We start from the raw sequence: 13,874 nt of genomic DNA on the forward strand, positions 1-13,874 counted from the left end.
CTAATTGCTGATGGGAGGTCATTTTAGCCTTTCTTTAAATGCTAAAATGTACTGAGTACAGAGCTTAGTCCCAGATGCTGAGAGAAATACAAAGGCAAACATGACTTCTGCCTCTCAGGAGCTTACAGTCTTACAAAGGAAAAAATACATTTGATAGACTTCACTGGTTAAGTGATAGTGCTCCTGATATTCCAGATCTGCATATTATTGCAATGAAGTAGTATTGAGTTAAAATGCCACAAAGCTTGCTATCCTTACCAAGGTTCAGCTGTTTGTTTTGAATTAAAGTTCTTTGGAGTATTGTGATCCTTTTATTAATTTCCAGAGTTTTGAAAAAGTTGGTTTTGACAGTTTGCCAGTATTCTTTCTCCTTTTATGGAGGATTGGATTTTCAGAGGTCCTTCCTCTGCCATTCTAGAAATGCTTCCTCCATCTTGTCTTTGCTGTTTTTAAAAATTAGAACAAATTAAACGAGAAATTTGCCTTTAAAAGATGTTTAAATATTTTTACCTGTTTAAGACATCAGATTGATGGAAATAAAAAGATTTGAATCCAACATAATGTAGTTAAATTTAATTACTTTCAAATAATTGATCCCTGAGATTTTTCCATGCTCTGGTTTATGCTTAATGTGAATCTGAACCCAATTCAGTGCTTCCTTAATTGGATGAACATTTTATATAGAGCAGTTAGCAATTAGTGTAGCTAATTGATATAAGTAAAGTTTATGTAATAGTAACATGAAATATGTTATCTTTTCTAGGAACTACTACTTTAAGAACCATGGGGCTAGTTTCCGAGTTAATTTTTATTCCTTATTTCCTTTTGCTGCTTTGATTATACAAATATATTTTATTTTCAGTGACGTTCCTGCATGTGTGAATTAGGATGACATTAATAGGTTTTGATTTATGATTATGGAAATTGTGATGTGGTTTTAAATTATACTCTTTTATTTCACAAGGATTTCTAAGTTGAAAACATAAAAATGATTTCTTTTATATTTATATTATGTAGAACTATGTAATATCAGTATATAAATTATTCTTTGGGAGTAAATTAACCATTAGAAAATTAGTCAGTTTGTGTTTTATCGTGTTATATAGTAATCCCTACAAAACCCCTTTGAGGTGAGTGTTACTACTTTGCCCATTTTACAGATGAAGCAAGTGAGATAGAGTTTAAGTAGAATAAACGTACTTCTGGTTATCGTCTTTCTTTTCTTTTCTGTTTTTTTCTTCTCCCCAAAGCCCCCCAGTACACAGTTGTATATTCTAGTTGTAGGTCTTTCTGGCTCTGCTATGTGGGACGCCGCCTCGGCATGGTCTGACGAGTGGTGCTAGGTCTGTGCCAAGGATCTGAACTAGTGAAACCCTGGGCTGCTGAAGTGAAGCACTCGGCCACAGGGCTGACCCCTCATCTTTCTTTTCTTAACAATGGGTCTTATGGTTATAGTGTATAGAACAATCTTTCTATCGGAACTCTTACAGCATCTAAGGTTCAAAGTGAATATTAAAATTCTTACTTTGCGCTATGAGCATTTGCCGTTAGTAGAAGAAATCAGCTATGTTAACATGATGAAGAAAAATGGCCAAAAAATGCATTGTGTTAAATTAAATCGAATCTTGTTATATAACCAGGAGGTTATGAACCAGAATGTCAGAATTCTCTATATATTTTGCCTCTGAAGTGGTTTGGCCATTTATGTTTTTTAACAACTTTATTGAGATCAAATGGCATATAATAAACTGTATATGTTTAAAATACAGTATTTCATAAGTCTTGACATATTTATACATCCATAAAACCACCACTACAATCGATATAATGAACATATTCATTACTCTCAAAAATTCCCTTGTGCCCCAGTGTAATTCCGTGCCCCATACCACCACACCCTACTTTCATCCCCAGGCAACTGCAGATCTGCTGTTTGTCACCAAAGATTAGTTTGTGTTTTCTGGAATTTTATATAAATGGAATCATGTAGTATGTACTTTTTTAAATCTAGCTTTTTTCTCTCAGCATAATTATTTTGAGATTTGTTCATGTTCTTGCATGTATCACTAGTTTATTAACTACTAGTATTTCATTTCATTAATATACCACAGGTGAATAAATATGTACCACATGTGAATAAATCCATTTACCTATTAATAAACACTTGTTTTGTTTGCAGTTTTTGGCTGTAACAAAGTTGCTGTGAACATTCATGCACAAGTCTTTGTATGGAAGTACGCATTTGTTACCTAGAAATGAAATGGATAGCTCATGAAGTTGGAGTAAGTTCAAATTTGTAAGAAATTGCCAAACTATTTACCAATATTGTAACATTTTATATTTCTACCAGCAATGAATGAGAGATCCGTTTTCTCCTGGTGCTTGTCAGCGTTTGGTATTGTCACTGTTTTTTATTTTAGCCATTCTGATAGGTATGTGGTAATATCGTATTATGGTTTTAATTTGCGCTACCTAACATCTAATGATGTTGAGCATCTTTTTTGTGTGGTTATTTGCCATCTGCACATCTTCTTTGGTGAAGTATCTATTCAAATCTTTTGCTCATTTTTTAAATTGGGTTGTTTGTTTTCTTATTATTGAGTTTTGAGAGTTCTTTATATTCTGGATACAAGTTCTTTATCAGATATATGCTCCCACTCTCTGGCTAGTCTTTTCATTCTCTTAACAGTGTCTTTTGAAAAGCAGATGTTTTCATTTTGATGAGGTCCAGTATATCAAGGATTTAAGGATTGTGCTTATGGTGGGTGGTGTTTCTAAGAATTATTTGCCTAATCCAAGGTCACCAAGGATTTCTCCTATGTTTCCTTTAAGCAGTTTTATTGTTTTAGATTCTGCATAGATCTGTGACCCATTTTGAGGTAATTTTTGCATACAGTGCAAGGTTTGGATTGAAGTTCATATTTTTTTGCATATGGATATCCACTTGTTTTCCTCCATCTGTTGAACTGACTACCCTTTCTCTACTGCATTGCCTTTATATGTTTGTCAAAATTAGTTGTGTGTATATGTGTAGGTCTCATTCTGGACTGTATTGTGTTCATTCCTCTGTTTGTCTATCTTAATATCAATACAACACTGTCTTGGTTTCTGTAGCTTTATCATAAGTCTTGAAATCAGTACATTTAGTCCCCTAATTTTTCTTTTTCAAAGTTGTTTTCAACTTTGAAAACAACTGTTTTCAATTTAAGTCTTTCTCATTTTCATATGAATTTTAGAATCAGTTTGTCAGTTTCTGCAAAAAAGCCTGCTATGATTTTTATTGATTGCATTAAATCTACAGATCATCCAATGTATGAACACAGTATATCTCCTCATTTATTTTTTTCTTCTTTAAGTTCTCTCAGCAGTCTTGAAGTTTTCAGTTTTAATGCTATTGTAAATTATATTAAAATTATAATTTCTGATCGTTGCTAGTTTATAGAAATACAATTAATTTTTACATATTGATCTTGTATCCTGCCTCGCTAAACTCACTTATTAGTTCTGGTAGCTGTTTTTTAATAGATTCCCTCAGATTCTCTATGTAGATGGTTATATCATCTGCAGATATTGATAGTTGTCCTCCTTTCTTTGAAATCTCAATGACTTGTATTTCTTTTTCTTGCCTAATTGGCCTGGCTTGCACCTCCAGTACAATTCTGAGTAGAAGTGAGAGCCGATGGACATCCTTGTTTTGTTCCTAATATTAGGTGGAAAGAATTCAGTTTTTCAACAATAAGTATGATGTCAACTGTGTTTTCCACAGATGTCCTTTATCGGGTCAAGAAGATCTGTGTGTCCTCTGTTTTCATTCTCTGCCACCCATTCTTTCTTGTGCTGTCTTGCCACTGCTGTAGTCATGTCATTTGCCTCTTTCTGTGACAGCCTGAACCCTTTAATCTGTATTTATGGTAATTGAAAAAGCAAACTGTCATTTTGACCTTTGGAGTTAAAAGAAAGTTGGAAAGAATGTGCTTATTTTTCCTAAACAGAAAACATTGTATTAACATTAATAGAGTTATAAATATGAAACAATTTTATCTCCAAATTTTAATTCACCAATCACTGTGTGAATTTGCCCAAATACTTTTTCTGTCTCTTACTGTATTAGTCCATAATTTTTATTGTTTGAATATCACCATTTATGTTCAGCTGTTTTTACTTAACGTGTATAAATTTTTAATGTCTGTGAACTTAAAAGGATTTATCATAACTTTAGAACTTTTAGAATATTTAGAATTTTATTAGTGCATTGAGTATATTTAAAGGAGTGAACATTTTTATAGATCTCAGTTCATATTCTTTTCTTTAAAGAGAGATGGGCTTTTTTCCACTGACAGCAGTTATGTATACACATATATCAATTTTACTCAGACATTTAGATGAAAAAGGAAGTGACGTGATGGAGAATTTTATTTGACTTTCTTTCCCTTTCTAAAACATCATGAAGATTTAGCATATTCTTTCACAGAGTTACAATTTTCAAGTAGTAAAATTCTCCAGAAGTCAAGCAGAATTATTGCTTTATGAAATGAAAGTAAATATGGCAAGAAAGGTTAATATATTTGGTATCTTCGTACTAAAAGTATTATGTTAATATGTGGGGAAATCTCAAGAGCTGATTAGACAGTTCACTTTTGCTTTAGGTCTGCAGTCTTTAAGAATAACTTTTCCAAGAAGGTAACTTAGTAATAGAAAAACTAAGTAGTAGGAACAATTTTAAGACTTTAACTTAAATATTTCAGACCTGTGCTTCTAAAATGTACAAGACCAGAAGGATGGCTCAAAAAATATACTTGATTTCTTAACAATTAAAGAATTGTTATTTTCATTCCTTCATTTAAGGAATACTTATTCAGTACCCAGCATCCTATAAGGTATGGAGTTGAAGGTGGTGGAGAGAAACATAATGGTAATTATGTTAGAAGCAATCTCTGCCTGCTTGGCATTTATGGTCTCTATCACTACACTGTCTCTTATGAAGGACACTTGCAAGAGGGCAGTAGGAAAATAAAATATTTCATGCTAGAATGTTAAGTTCCACAAGGATGGGGATTTGTGGGGCTTTTTTTCATTAATGTATATACTAAGATCCTAGATCATTGCCTAGCACAGTTTAACAAAGTTTTGTTGAGTGACTGAATGCATATGTGAATGACTCTACTGGTAATCTATTTAAAAATTATTTCGAATGTTGTTTGTTTTTTTTTAAAGTTTGACCCTGAGCTAACATCTGTTGCCAACCTTTTTTTTTCTTTTCTTCTCCCCAAAGACCACCAGTACATAGTTGTATATTCTAGTTGCATGTCCTTCGAGTTGTGCTGTGTGGGGCGCTGCCTCAGCGTGGCTTGATGAGCAGTGCTAGCGCTCCTCCCAGGATCCGAACCCATGAAACCGTGGGCCACTGAAGCAGAGCACGTGAACTTAACCACTCGGCCATGGGGCTGGCCCCCCGAATGTATTTTTAATGAAAGGGTATTTTGCGTGTACCTGAGTGCAGAACTTAGTTTATTCTAAGGTTTTTTTTCCAAGAAAAGTTTTTAAGAATTTGAAGATTACTGTTTGATAAATTTATTTTTTCCTCAAGGTTTAGAGGGTAACGTCAAACCAGATAATCAAATAAATTGTTTAAAGCTCTCTGTTGGCAGAGTCCAAATTAATAAGGTTTTATTGTAAATTATAGGATGCTAACATCTTGTGACAGTCTGTATTTAAGAGTGTTAAAACCATATTTAAAACAAATAGTGCATTTCTGTATTTGGGCTTAGCAACACAAATTTCTTCATTCTTTTAAAGTTAATTTACATTATCTTAAATACTTTCATTTAAACGTTTAATATTTTCTGTCCATTATTGTTAGTGACGTGAGTTTGAGAAGAGCATTTTAGCAATAATAGCTACTTGAGGTTAAATTTTATTGTGTAATTTAAAATACATATATAAGTACTACCACTGGGAAGAAGTAAAAACTTTTATACATGAACATAAGTATAAGGAACATGAGAATTTGAGGCTAGAGGATAGTTACATTTTATTATAAGAACGTTTACATATATTAATTATAATGTCCTACCGTCTTATTAGTTCTTTTTGTTATAATATTCCATGTTTAGGATAGCCAAGTTTAGGTTTCCCTGGTCTCTAAAGAATAGTGACTTTTAACTTTGTTTATAATCTACTAAACCTGTTTAAAGATGGAACCAAGTAGATGGGTTACTTTCAGGATGGGTTTATCTAAGTATGTTGTCCAAGGGTAGATTTGGCTAAATAGTCTCTAAAAACATGTGACTGAATTCTCCAAAAAACTTCATATCTGGAAAAGATATTCCTTGTTTTGTTTGTTTGTTTTTGCCAAAAATGGGGATAAGACCCAGTAAAATGTTTGCTTAGTGTTAATAATTGGTTTTCAAAATAATCTGCTGTTTGTATTTCACTGTGTAGGTAAATGTTCACAATAAAACTCTAATATTTAAAGCACAATAATCTCATTAGCATTTCCTAGACACCAGTTAGAGAGTTGTCTGAAATAACATAAACTAGACTTTGGTGAGTAGTTACTAAGGAGGTAACTAATTAAAGAGTTCTTAAAATGAGTAGTTTTCCTTTGTGCATATATTCTCTTTTAATGACTTTATGAAAGTTTATATGTAAGATGGAAGATGATCGGTAGAGCCCCCTTGAAATGTTTGATATTTTGCTCAGTTGGGGCTCTAGTAATTATCTTCTCTTTTAGACAAGCTAAGAGATGTCTCAGATGTCTCTTCCATGGGGAAGCCTCACCTGCAGTCTAAGAACATATCAGTCCCCCAGCTGAGATCCTCTCACAGCTTGCCGTAACTTTTCTTATGATAAATAGCATTTGTCATAGTCTGTGATGATTTATTTGTGGGGTTATTTGCTTAATAGTTGCCTTTAACACTACACTGTAAGTTCCTTGTTTTAAGAAGCTGCTTTGTTTTGTTAACAGCATATTTCAGCACATTGTCTGGTTTATAGTAGGTGCTCAATAAATGTTTAAAGAATGAAAAATTAAGAAAAAAGTTTTTAATTTACCTTCACTTAGTCCTTTTTTTTTTTTTGTGAGGAAGAGTGGCCCTGAGCTAACATCTGTTGCCGATTTTCCTCTTTTTGCTTGAGGAAGATTGTCGCTCAGCTAACATCTGTGCCAATCTTCCTCTATTTAATGTAGGATGCTGCCACACCTTGGCTTGACAAATGGCGCTAGGTCTGTGCCTGGGATCTGAACCTGCGAACCCTAGGCCGCTGAAGCAGAGCTCGCAAACTTAACCGCTACACCATCAGGCCGGCCCTCACATTCGTTTTTTGGTGGTGTTCCTTACTTTATGTAGAGCTGAGTTTTGACCTGTATTATTTTCCTTCTCTCTAAAGAACTTCTGTTAACGTATCTTGCAAGGCAGATCCACTGGCAACAAATTCCCTCTTCTTTTTTTTCTTTTTTCACTCTGAGAAAGTCTTTATTTCTCTTTCTTTTGAAAGATAGTTTTTGATTGGATGTCTGACATTAATTTGGGGAAATTCTCAGTCATCGTTTTCAAATATTTTTTCTGTTCCTTTCTCTCTTCTTCTAGCATTCCCATTACATGTATCTTACACCTTTTGTATTTGTCCCACAGTCCTTGATATTCTGTTTTTTTCAATCTTTGTTCTCCTTGCTTTTCAGTTTTTGAGAATTCTATTGATGTATCTCCAGCTCAGAGAGTCTTTGCTGTGTCCCATCTACTAATAAGCCCATCAAAGGTATTCTTCATACCTGTTACAGTGTTTTTCACCTGTAATGTTTCTTTTTGGTTCTTTCTTAGGATTTCCATCTCTGTGCTTATATTGCCCATCTATTCTTGAGTGCTATTTTATTCATTAGAACCTTTAGCATATTAATTATAGTTGTTTTAAATTCCCTGTCTGATAATTCCAACATCCCTTCCGTGTCTGGTTCTGATGCTTGTTCTGTCTCTTCTCATTGTGTTTTTTGCCTTTTGATATGTGTTGTAGATTTTCCTTGTTAGGCAGACATGATATCCTGCTAAGAGGAACTGCTGTAAATAGGCCTTTAGTAATGTCGGGGGAGGGGAAGCGTTTTGTAGTCCTATGGTTAGGTCTCGGTGTTTTAGTGAGCCTGTGCCTCTGGACTGTGAACTTCACAAGTGTTTCTCAGTTTTTTTCAGTCCCCTTAGGTGAGACAGGATCTAGAGTGGGCTGGAGGTGGGTATTTCCTTTCGCTGTTGGGAAGGGTCAAGTCAGCTGGCCGTTGGGTATTTTCCTTGCCCCAGGTCACTTAGGCTCTGGTTAACTAGTTTCTCCTGAGGGCAGGCCTTGTTAAGAAGAACTTAGTGCTCTGTATGTTTCCTAATCCTTCCTCCCCGCACCTCCTCCCCAGCTGCAGGAAGCTCAAGAGTGTTTTCCTCTGATATTTACTGTGGGAATCTGAGCCTCCAGCAATTTGCTCAGTTACAATTCAGGTTTTCCTACTCGTGCACTAGCCCATGGTGGTTTCTGCTTGTGAGTCTCTGCCTGGTAAGCTGTGACACTTCGTATTTGCCTCTCTCTCCAGTCTTGGCGGCAGCGATTTGCCCTGTGTCCTCTCTTACCGAGCTAAGAAGAGTTGCTGATCCAAGAAGAGCTGTTCTGATTTTTACTTGTTAAAGTGGAGTGGGGACTTGCAGGCTCCTTACAGGTGCAACGGGAAACTACCAATCACTGTCTTTTAATTGGTGAACTTACTTGACTAGTTCTTCTCTGTCAATGTTCTGAAGCTGCTTTCCTCTATACGGTTTTTTATACTTACGTAATGTTAACTTTTACTTTTAGCTTTAATCGTTTTGACATGAACAGTCTACGATGTCAACTGTAATTACTGAATACCACCAATTTGAATTGCTGTTTCATTTTACTATTTTTGGTTTACTCATTCAAATGTCTTACTACTTATTGCTTACTCATATTAAAAACATCCTGTATACTTGCATTTGTTTCTAGTGTAGTTTGTTTCCTTTATCTAATTGTCTTTAAGAGGGAAGTTTTATGGATTTTAAACTTTGAATCCTTGAATTTCTGGAAATGTCTTTAGCTTCATTCTCCCACATGAATGCTAATTTTTTTGATATATAATTCTGTGTTTCAAATAATTTTCTTTCAGAAGTTCGAAGCTACATCTTCATTGTCTTTTAACATCAAGTGTTGCTGATATCATTGTGATAGCTGTTCTTTATTTTTCCCTCTTAGGTTAAAAATTGAGAGCCAAAGATCTGTAGCCTGAAGTTTTTTATTTTGTTTTTGTTTTCTTTAGAATAATAATAATAATCCTATTAGAATTAGTTTGAATTTGAGGATTGCTAAAATGAAGGGTTTTGTTGTATTTAAAAAAAAACCAAATACCCATGTTTTTCCCAAATCTTAATCTTTAATAAAGGGAAGGGCTCTTCAAGGTTAAATAATCTCCCTCCTGTTGCCGTTCTCTGGTGTGTTTAATGCTTGCATCAGGGAGTAATGTCCACCTCCTGAGGTGGCAGATTCTTCTTCCCTCTTTTTGGCTACTCCTGAATTTATATATTTTGAATTGGAATATGACTTGCTGAAAAATTTGTGTATTGTCTTCTCAATGGAACGGTTCAAAATAAAGCTCCTCTTCTAGGCAGTTTGTGATTTTAGTTTAGATGATGAACTGTATATGATATCTTTCTTTTATACCTACGAATCCTTATCCAGGTGTTTCAAAATTTGTAACTGCTTTTTACTTAAGCGTTGGTTGAAAAATATATGGTAACTTTTGTGTTCTAAACTACCTTCTATCTTCAGCTGTCTTTTTATTTAGTCAATCTCTTTTTCCTACTTAGACCTCGTGTGGACAGTAATGACCTCACGTTTCCGATTGCCTGCTGGCAGAACCTACAATGTACGAGCATCCGAGTTGGCCCGAGACAGACAGCACACAGAGGTGGTTTGCAACATTCTTCTTCTGGATAACACTGTACAAGCTTTCAAAGTTAATGTAAGTATTTTATGTCTTTAAAAAAATAATTTCTGGTTATGTCTGAATTTAGATTATATTTTAAAACTAAAGTTGTTTAATTGTAGTACAATTTGAAAAGGCTTTTTCAATGAAGAAAGTCTTTCTAGTACAGGTTTTTAACTGTGAAGTACAAGTTCTAATTCAAACTGGATCTTTTAAAACGTTGACAAACTAGCAGTGCGTTATGACTAGTGGTACAGATCAGTAGTAGTATATGGGTGTTTTTTATAAATGTGCTTGGAGATGCTTGAAAGGAATTTGTTTTCCTAAATAATTTATACATTTCCATTGTACTCTTACTTGTACTTACTGTCTGTGAATAAAACTTTTGCCAAATAGAGCTAAATGACAGCCCTGATTTTATCTGAATCTTGTCTGAAATATTTATTCAACAAATATTTGTTCATCCTGTTAGTGTCTAACTTTGTTTGCTCAACATTATTTGTGAGTTTTACCCACGTAGTATGTTAATAATAGTTGTTTCATTTTCATTGCTGTATAGTACTCTTTGTATGACTGTACCACAATTTACGTATCTGTTTGTTTATCACCATTTACCTGTTCAGTTTACTGTTGGTGTATATTTGGATTGTTTCTACTTTGGACTCTTATCAGTAATATTGCCGTGAACATTCCTGTACACGTCTTGAGATATACAAGGGTGCATTCCTCTGTTCTATTTAAAAAATTTCAAATCTATAGAAAAGGTGAAAGAATAGCAAAATGAATACCCACATACCTTTTACCTAGATTGACGTGTTGCTACCATTTTACACATTTGCTTTAACTTGCTTTTTCTCTCTGTGTGTTGTTTCTGAACCTTCTGAAAGTAAGTGGTATAAATCTCATGTAAGTTACTTCAGCAGCCTAAGAATCTCATGAGTTACCACAGTAGCATTGTCATATCCAAAATTTCAACATTATGAAAATAATAGTATCTAACACAGGGCCCATATTCAAACTGGAATTCCTCATTCCTTCTTTCTACTCTCCAGGATAACACCTGCATCTGTTTCTGCTGTGTTTCCTGGGTATTTCTATACTTTGAAATCTTTAAGTAATATAATTATTAATCTTCTGAAGTCCTGCCATTTGTGACAGCATAGATGGACCTTAGCATTATGCTAACTGAAATAAATCAGACAGAGAAAAGACAAATATTGTATGATTTCATTCATATGTGGAATCTAAAAAAGCTGAACTCATAGAAACAGAGAATAGAATGGTGGTTGCCAGGATCTGGGGAGTGAGGAAAATGGAGAGATACTGATCAAAGGGTACAAACTTCCAGTTATAAGACAGATAAATTCTGGGGATCTAATGTACACCGTGTTGACTGCAGTCAACAATACTGTATAATATACTTGAAAGTTACTAAGAGAATAAATCTTAAATGTTCTCACCACACATACAAAAAGGTAATCATGTGAGGTGATGGGTGTGCTAGCTAACCTTATTGTGATAATCGTCTCACAGTATATCCATGTATCAAATCATCATGTTGTACACCTTAAACTTATGCAATATTATATTTCAATTATATCTTAATAAAGCTGGAAAAAATGAAATATTAATCTTTATTTGCCAGTTTCTTCAGCTTAAAATTTTCTATATGTATTACTGTATAGCAGGATCACTAATTTATCTTTTTTATCCCAATTCGAAGTCACTTCACATTGGAAAAGGGGCTGCAGAGTAGTACCTTTAAGGATATTATCTAACATACCCAACTAATGTGCTTTTTAAGAAAGTTAGAATTTTAGTTCTTTTGTTTTCTGTCATCTATTAATAGATAGTTGGAGCATAGGTTGTCAAGCAGAGGTAATATTCAATGAAGGGAATTCTGCTTCATAAAAATTTCTAGTTAATGGAAACTCTAATGAATTAGAGAATTGATATAAGAAAAATAGGCCTTTTTTCCTGTTACTCATTAGGATGCTTTTTGGGAGGGGTTAAACTTAATAATTCTTGTTTTAACTTAATATTAGTTAATATTTAGTTTTCATTTTAACTTACAGTTCTGTGTTTGTTTCAAAATATTGTAGAAGGATTTTCTGTGTTTCCCATCTAAGCATAATTCTCCTGTTGGCACTTGAGTTGATAATAGTATGTTGTAATCAATGTGCTATCTAATTACTCTTTTAGAAAGACATATATTTAATATATTTTTAATGTATGTTTGTATTTATTTATATATATATTTAAATATCAGTTCTAATAGAGTTGAGCATATTACTAGAATAATAAGTACTATGATACTAGAAACTTTCTCTCCCATTACTTCAGGTCATCAGAAAACTTACTTAAGAGGGATAGTATGAGAGATTGACTGTTGGAAGTGCCACATATTTATTCCCCAGGGTGGTTGGACCCAAGTCATTCCGAATGTCCAAGTTGCCTTGTACTTTTGTGTAGATGCTGCATATTTTAATCTATGTGAATGGCTCCACAGTTATGCAGTTGACAACCTTTGCAGTGGTATGTGATAGCTTGCAAACCAATAGGGGAGTTTGATCCTCTGATGTTTGTTGTCTTATGTTCATTAAGTCTCAATAGTCCCCATTGTGGGCGGCTGCTAGGTTCCCCAGCATCTCTCTGTTCACTGGGAAGGAGAACCGCTCAGTTTCCTCTGGATATTACCAAGCAGTGATTTGTAAAGTTTTAGCTGTTGGAGTCATTGCTTCCCCTAAAAGCTTTCTGTACCACAGATGAAATATTCGTTGTTGCTAGAGTCTGCTTTTTTTTTTTCTCCCCCATCTGGTATTCATCTCATCAAAGCCTTTTCTGTGTATTTTCCTGAGAGGAAATGATGTAATGAAGGAGTTGATATAACTTCACTAGTGCTTCTTTCTCTTTCTTTTTTTGTGGACATAGGAGTGAGATAAGTCCATTGGTGATGCTTCGGTTTCCAGTTCTCTTTTCACTGTGGCTTTGGCACAGCCATTTATTTCACTGTAGCCAGCCTGTGGAGTGTGTTGTCTTCCTCATGCCTGGAATTCATCATCAATTCACCAAAAACATGTTTCCATTAAGTACTTTAAAATGTATAGTATCCATGCTACATGGATTGATTTCACCAACCTTTGAGGATTTTTTTCCTAATTTTTTGGCTTTTATTTTACAGTACAGCACTAAACAGTACAACTGTTTAGCAGTAGCTTCTGTGATAAGGAAGAGTTGGGGAGAACCAGCCTGTTCCAACTGTAAGCACTGCATAAGAAACTACCCCAAAACTTAGTGGCATGTTTATTGTCTTCAGGGATCCTTTGAGTCAGGAATTCACATAGGGATGGCTTGTATCTGCTCCATGTGTTGGGCCTCAGTGGGAAGACTCAAAGGCTGGAGGCTAGAATCATTTAAAAGCTTATTCACTCATATGACTGTTACCTGAGACCTTAGCTGGGGCTTAAACACCCATATGTGACCTCTCTGTGTGCTGCCCTGGACTTCCTCACGGCACGGTGGCTGCATTCCAAAGGTGAGCATTCTTAGAGAGAGAGGGAGCTAGGCTGTAGACCTGTTGCCTTTTCTGATCTGTCCTTGGGAGTCATATAATGTGACCTCCACTGTATTCTATTTGTCAAGGCTATGACAAAGTCATACTCAGGATCAAACGGAAATAGACTGTCTCTTGGTGGAAAGTGGAAAGGTTCTAAAAGATCATGTGAGATCCAAAATACTGCTATGGACTTTTTGGGAGAGTACAGTCTGCCAATATGTCCCCCTAGTGATTGCAGGCATCTTACCCTGATCTCTTCATATCATACACCTGTGTCCTGCCTTCATCTGTACCTAGGAATGTCCTCCGAGCACTGTCTCCCTTGCTACTTGAAGGGTAGCTGACATA

General features: G+C 34.9%; 1 protein-coding gene across 1 annotated transcript in view; it reads left to right on the forward strand.

The window, feature by feature from the left end:
* The window catches only part of PTPN4 (protein tyrosine phosphatase non-receptor type 4), a 204,936-nt gene that overhangs the window by 36,248 nt on the left and 154,814 nt on the right, over positions 1–13,874 (forward strand). The window contains exon 2 of the mRNA XM_070507486.1: positions 9,852–10,006. Coding sequence (XP_070363587.1) covers positions 9,869–10,006 — 138 coding nt within the window. The 5' untranslated portion in view covers positions 9,852–9,868. The remainder of the gene's footprint in view (positions 1–9,851; positions 10,007–13,874) is intronic.

Source organism: Equus asinus, chromosome 4 (genome assembly GCF_041296235.1).
Source record: "Equus asinus isolate D_3611 breed Donkey chromosome 4, EquAss-T2T_v2, whole genome shotgun sequence".
Classification (NCBI taxonomy): Eukaryota; Metazoa; Chordata; class Mammalia; order Perissodactyla; family Equidae; genus Equus; species Equus asinus.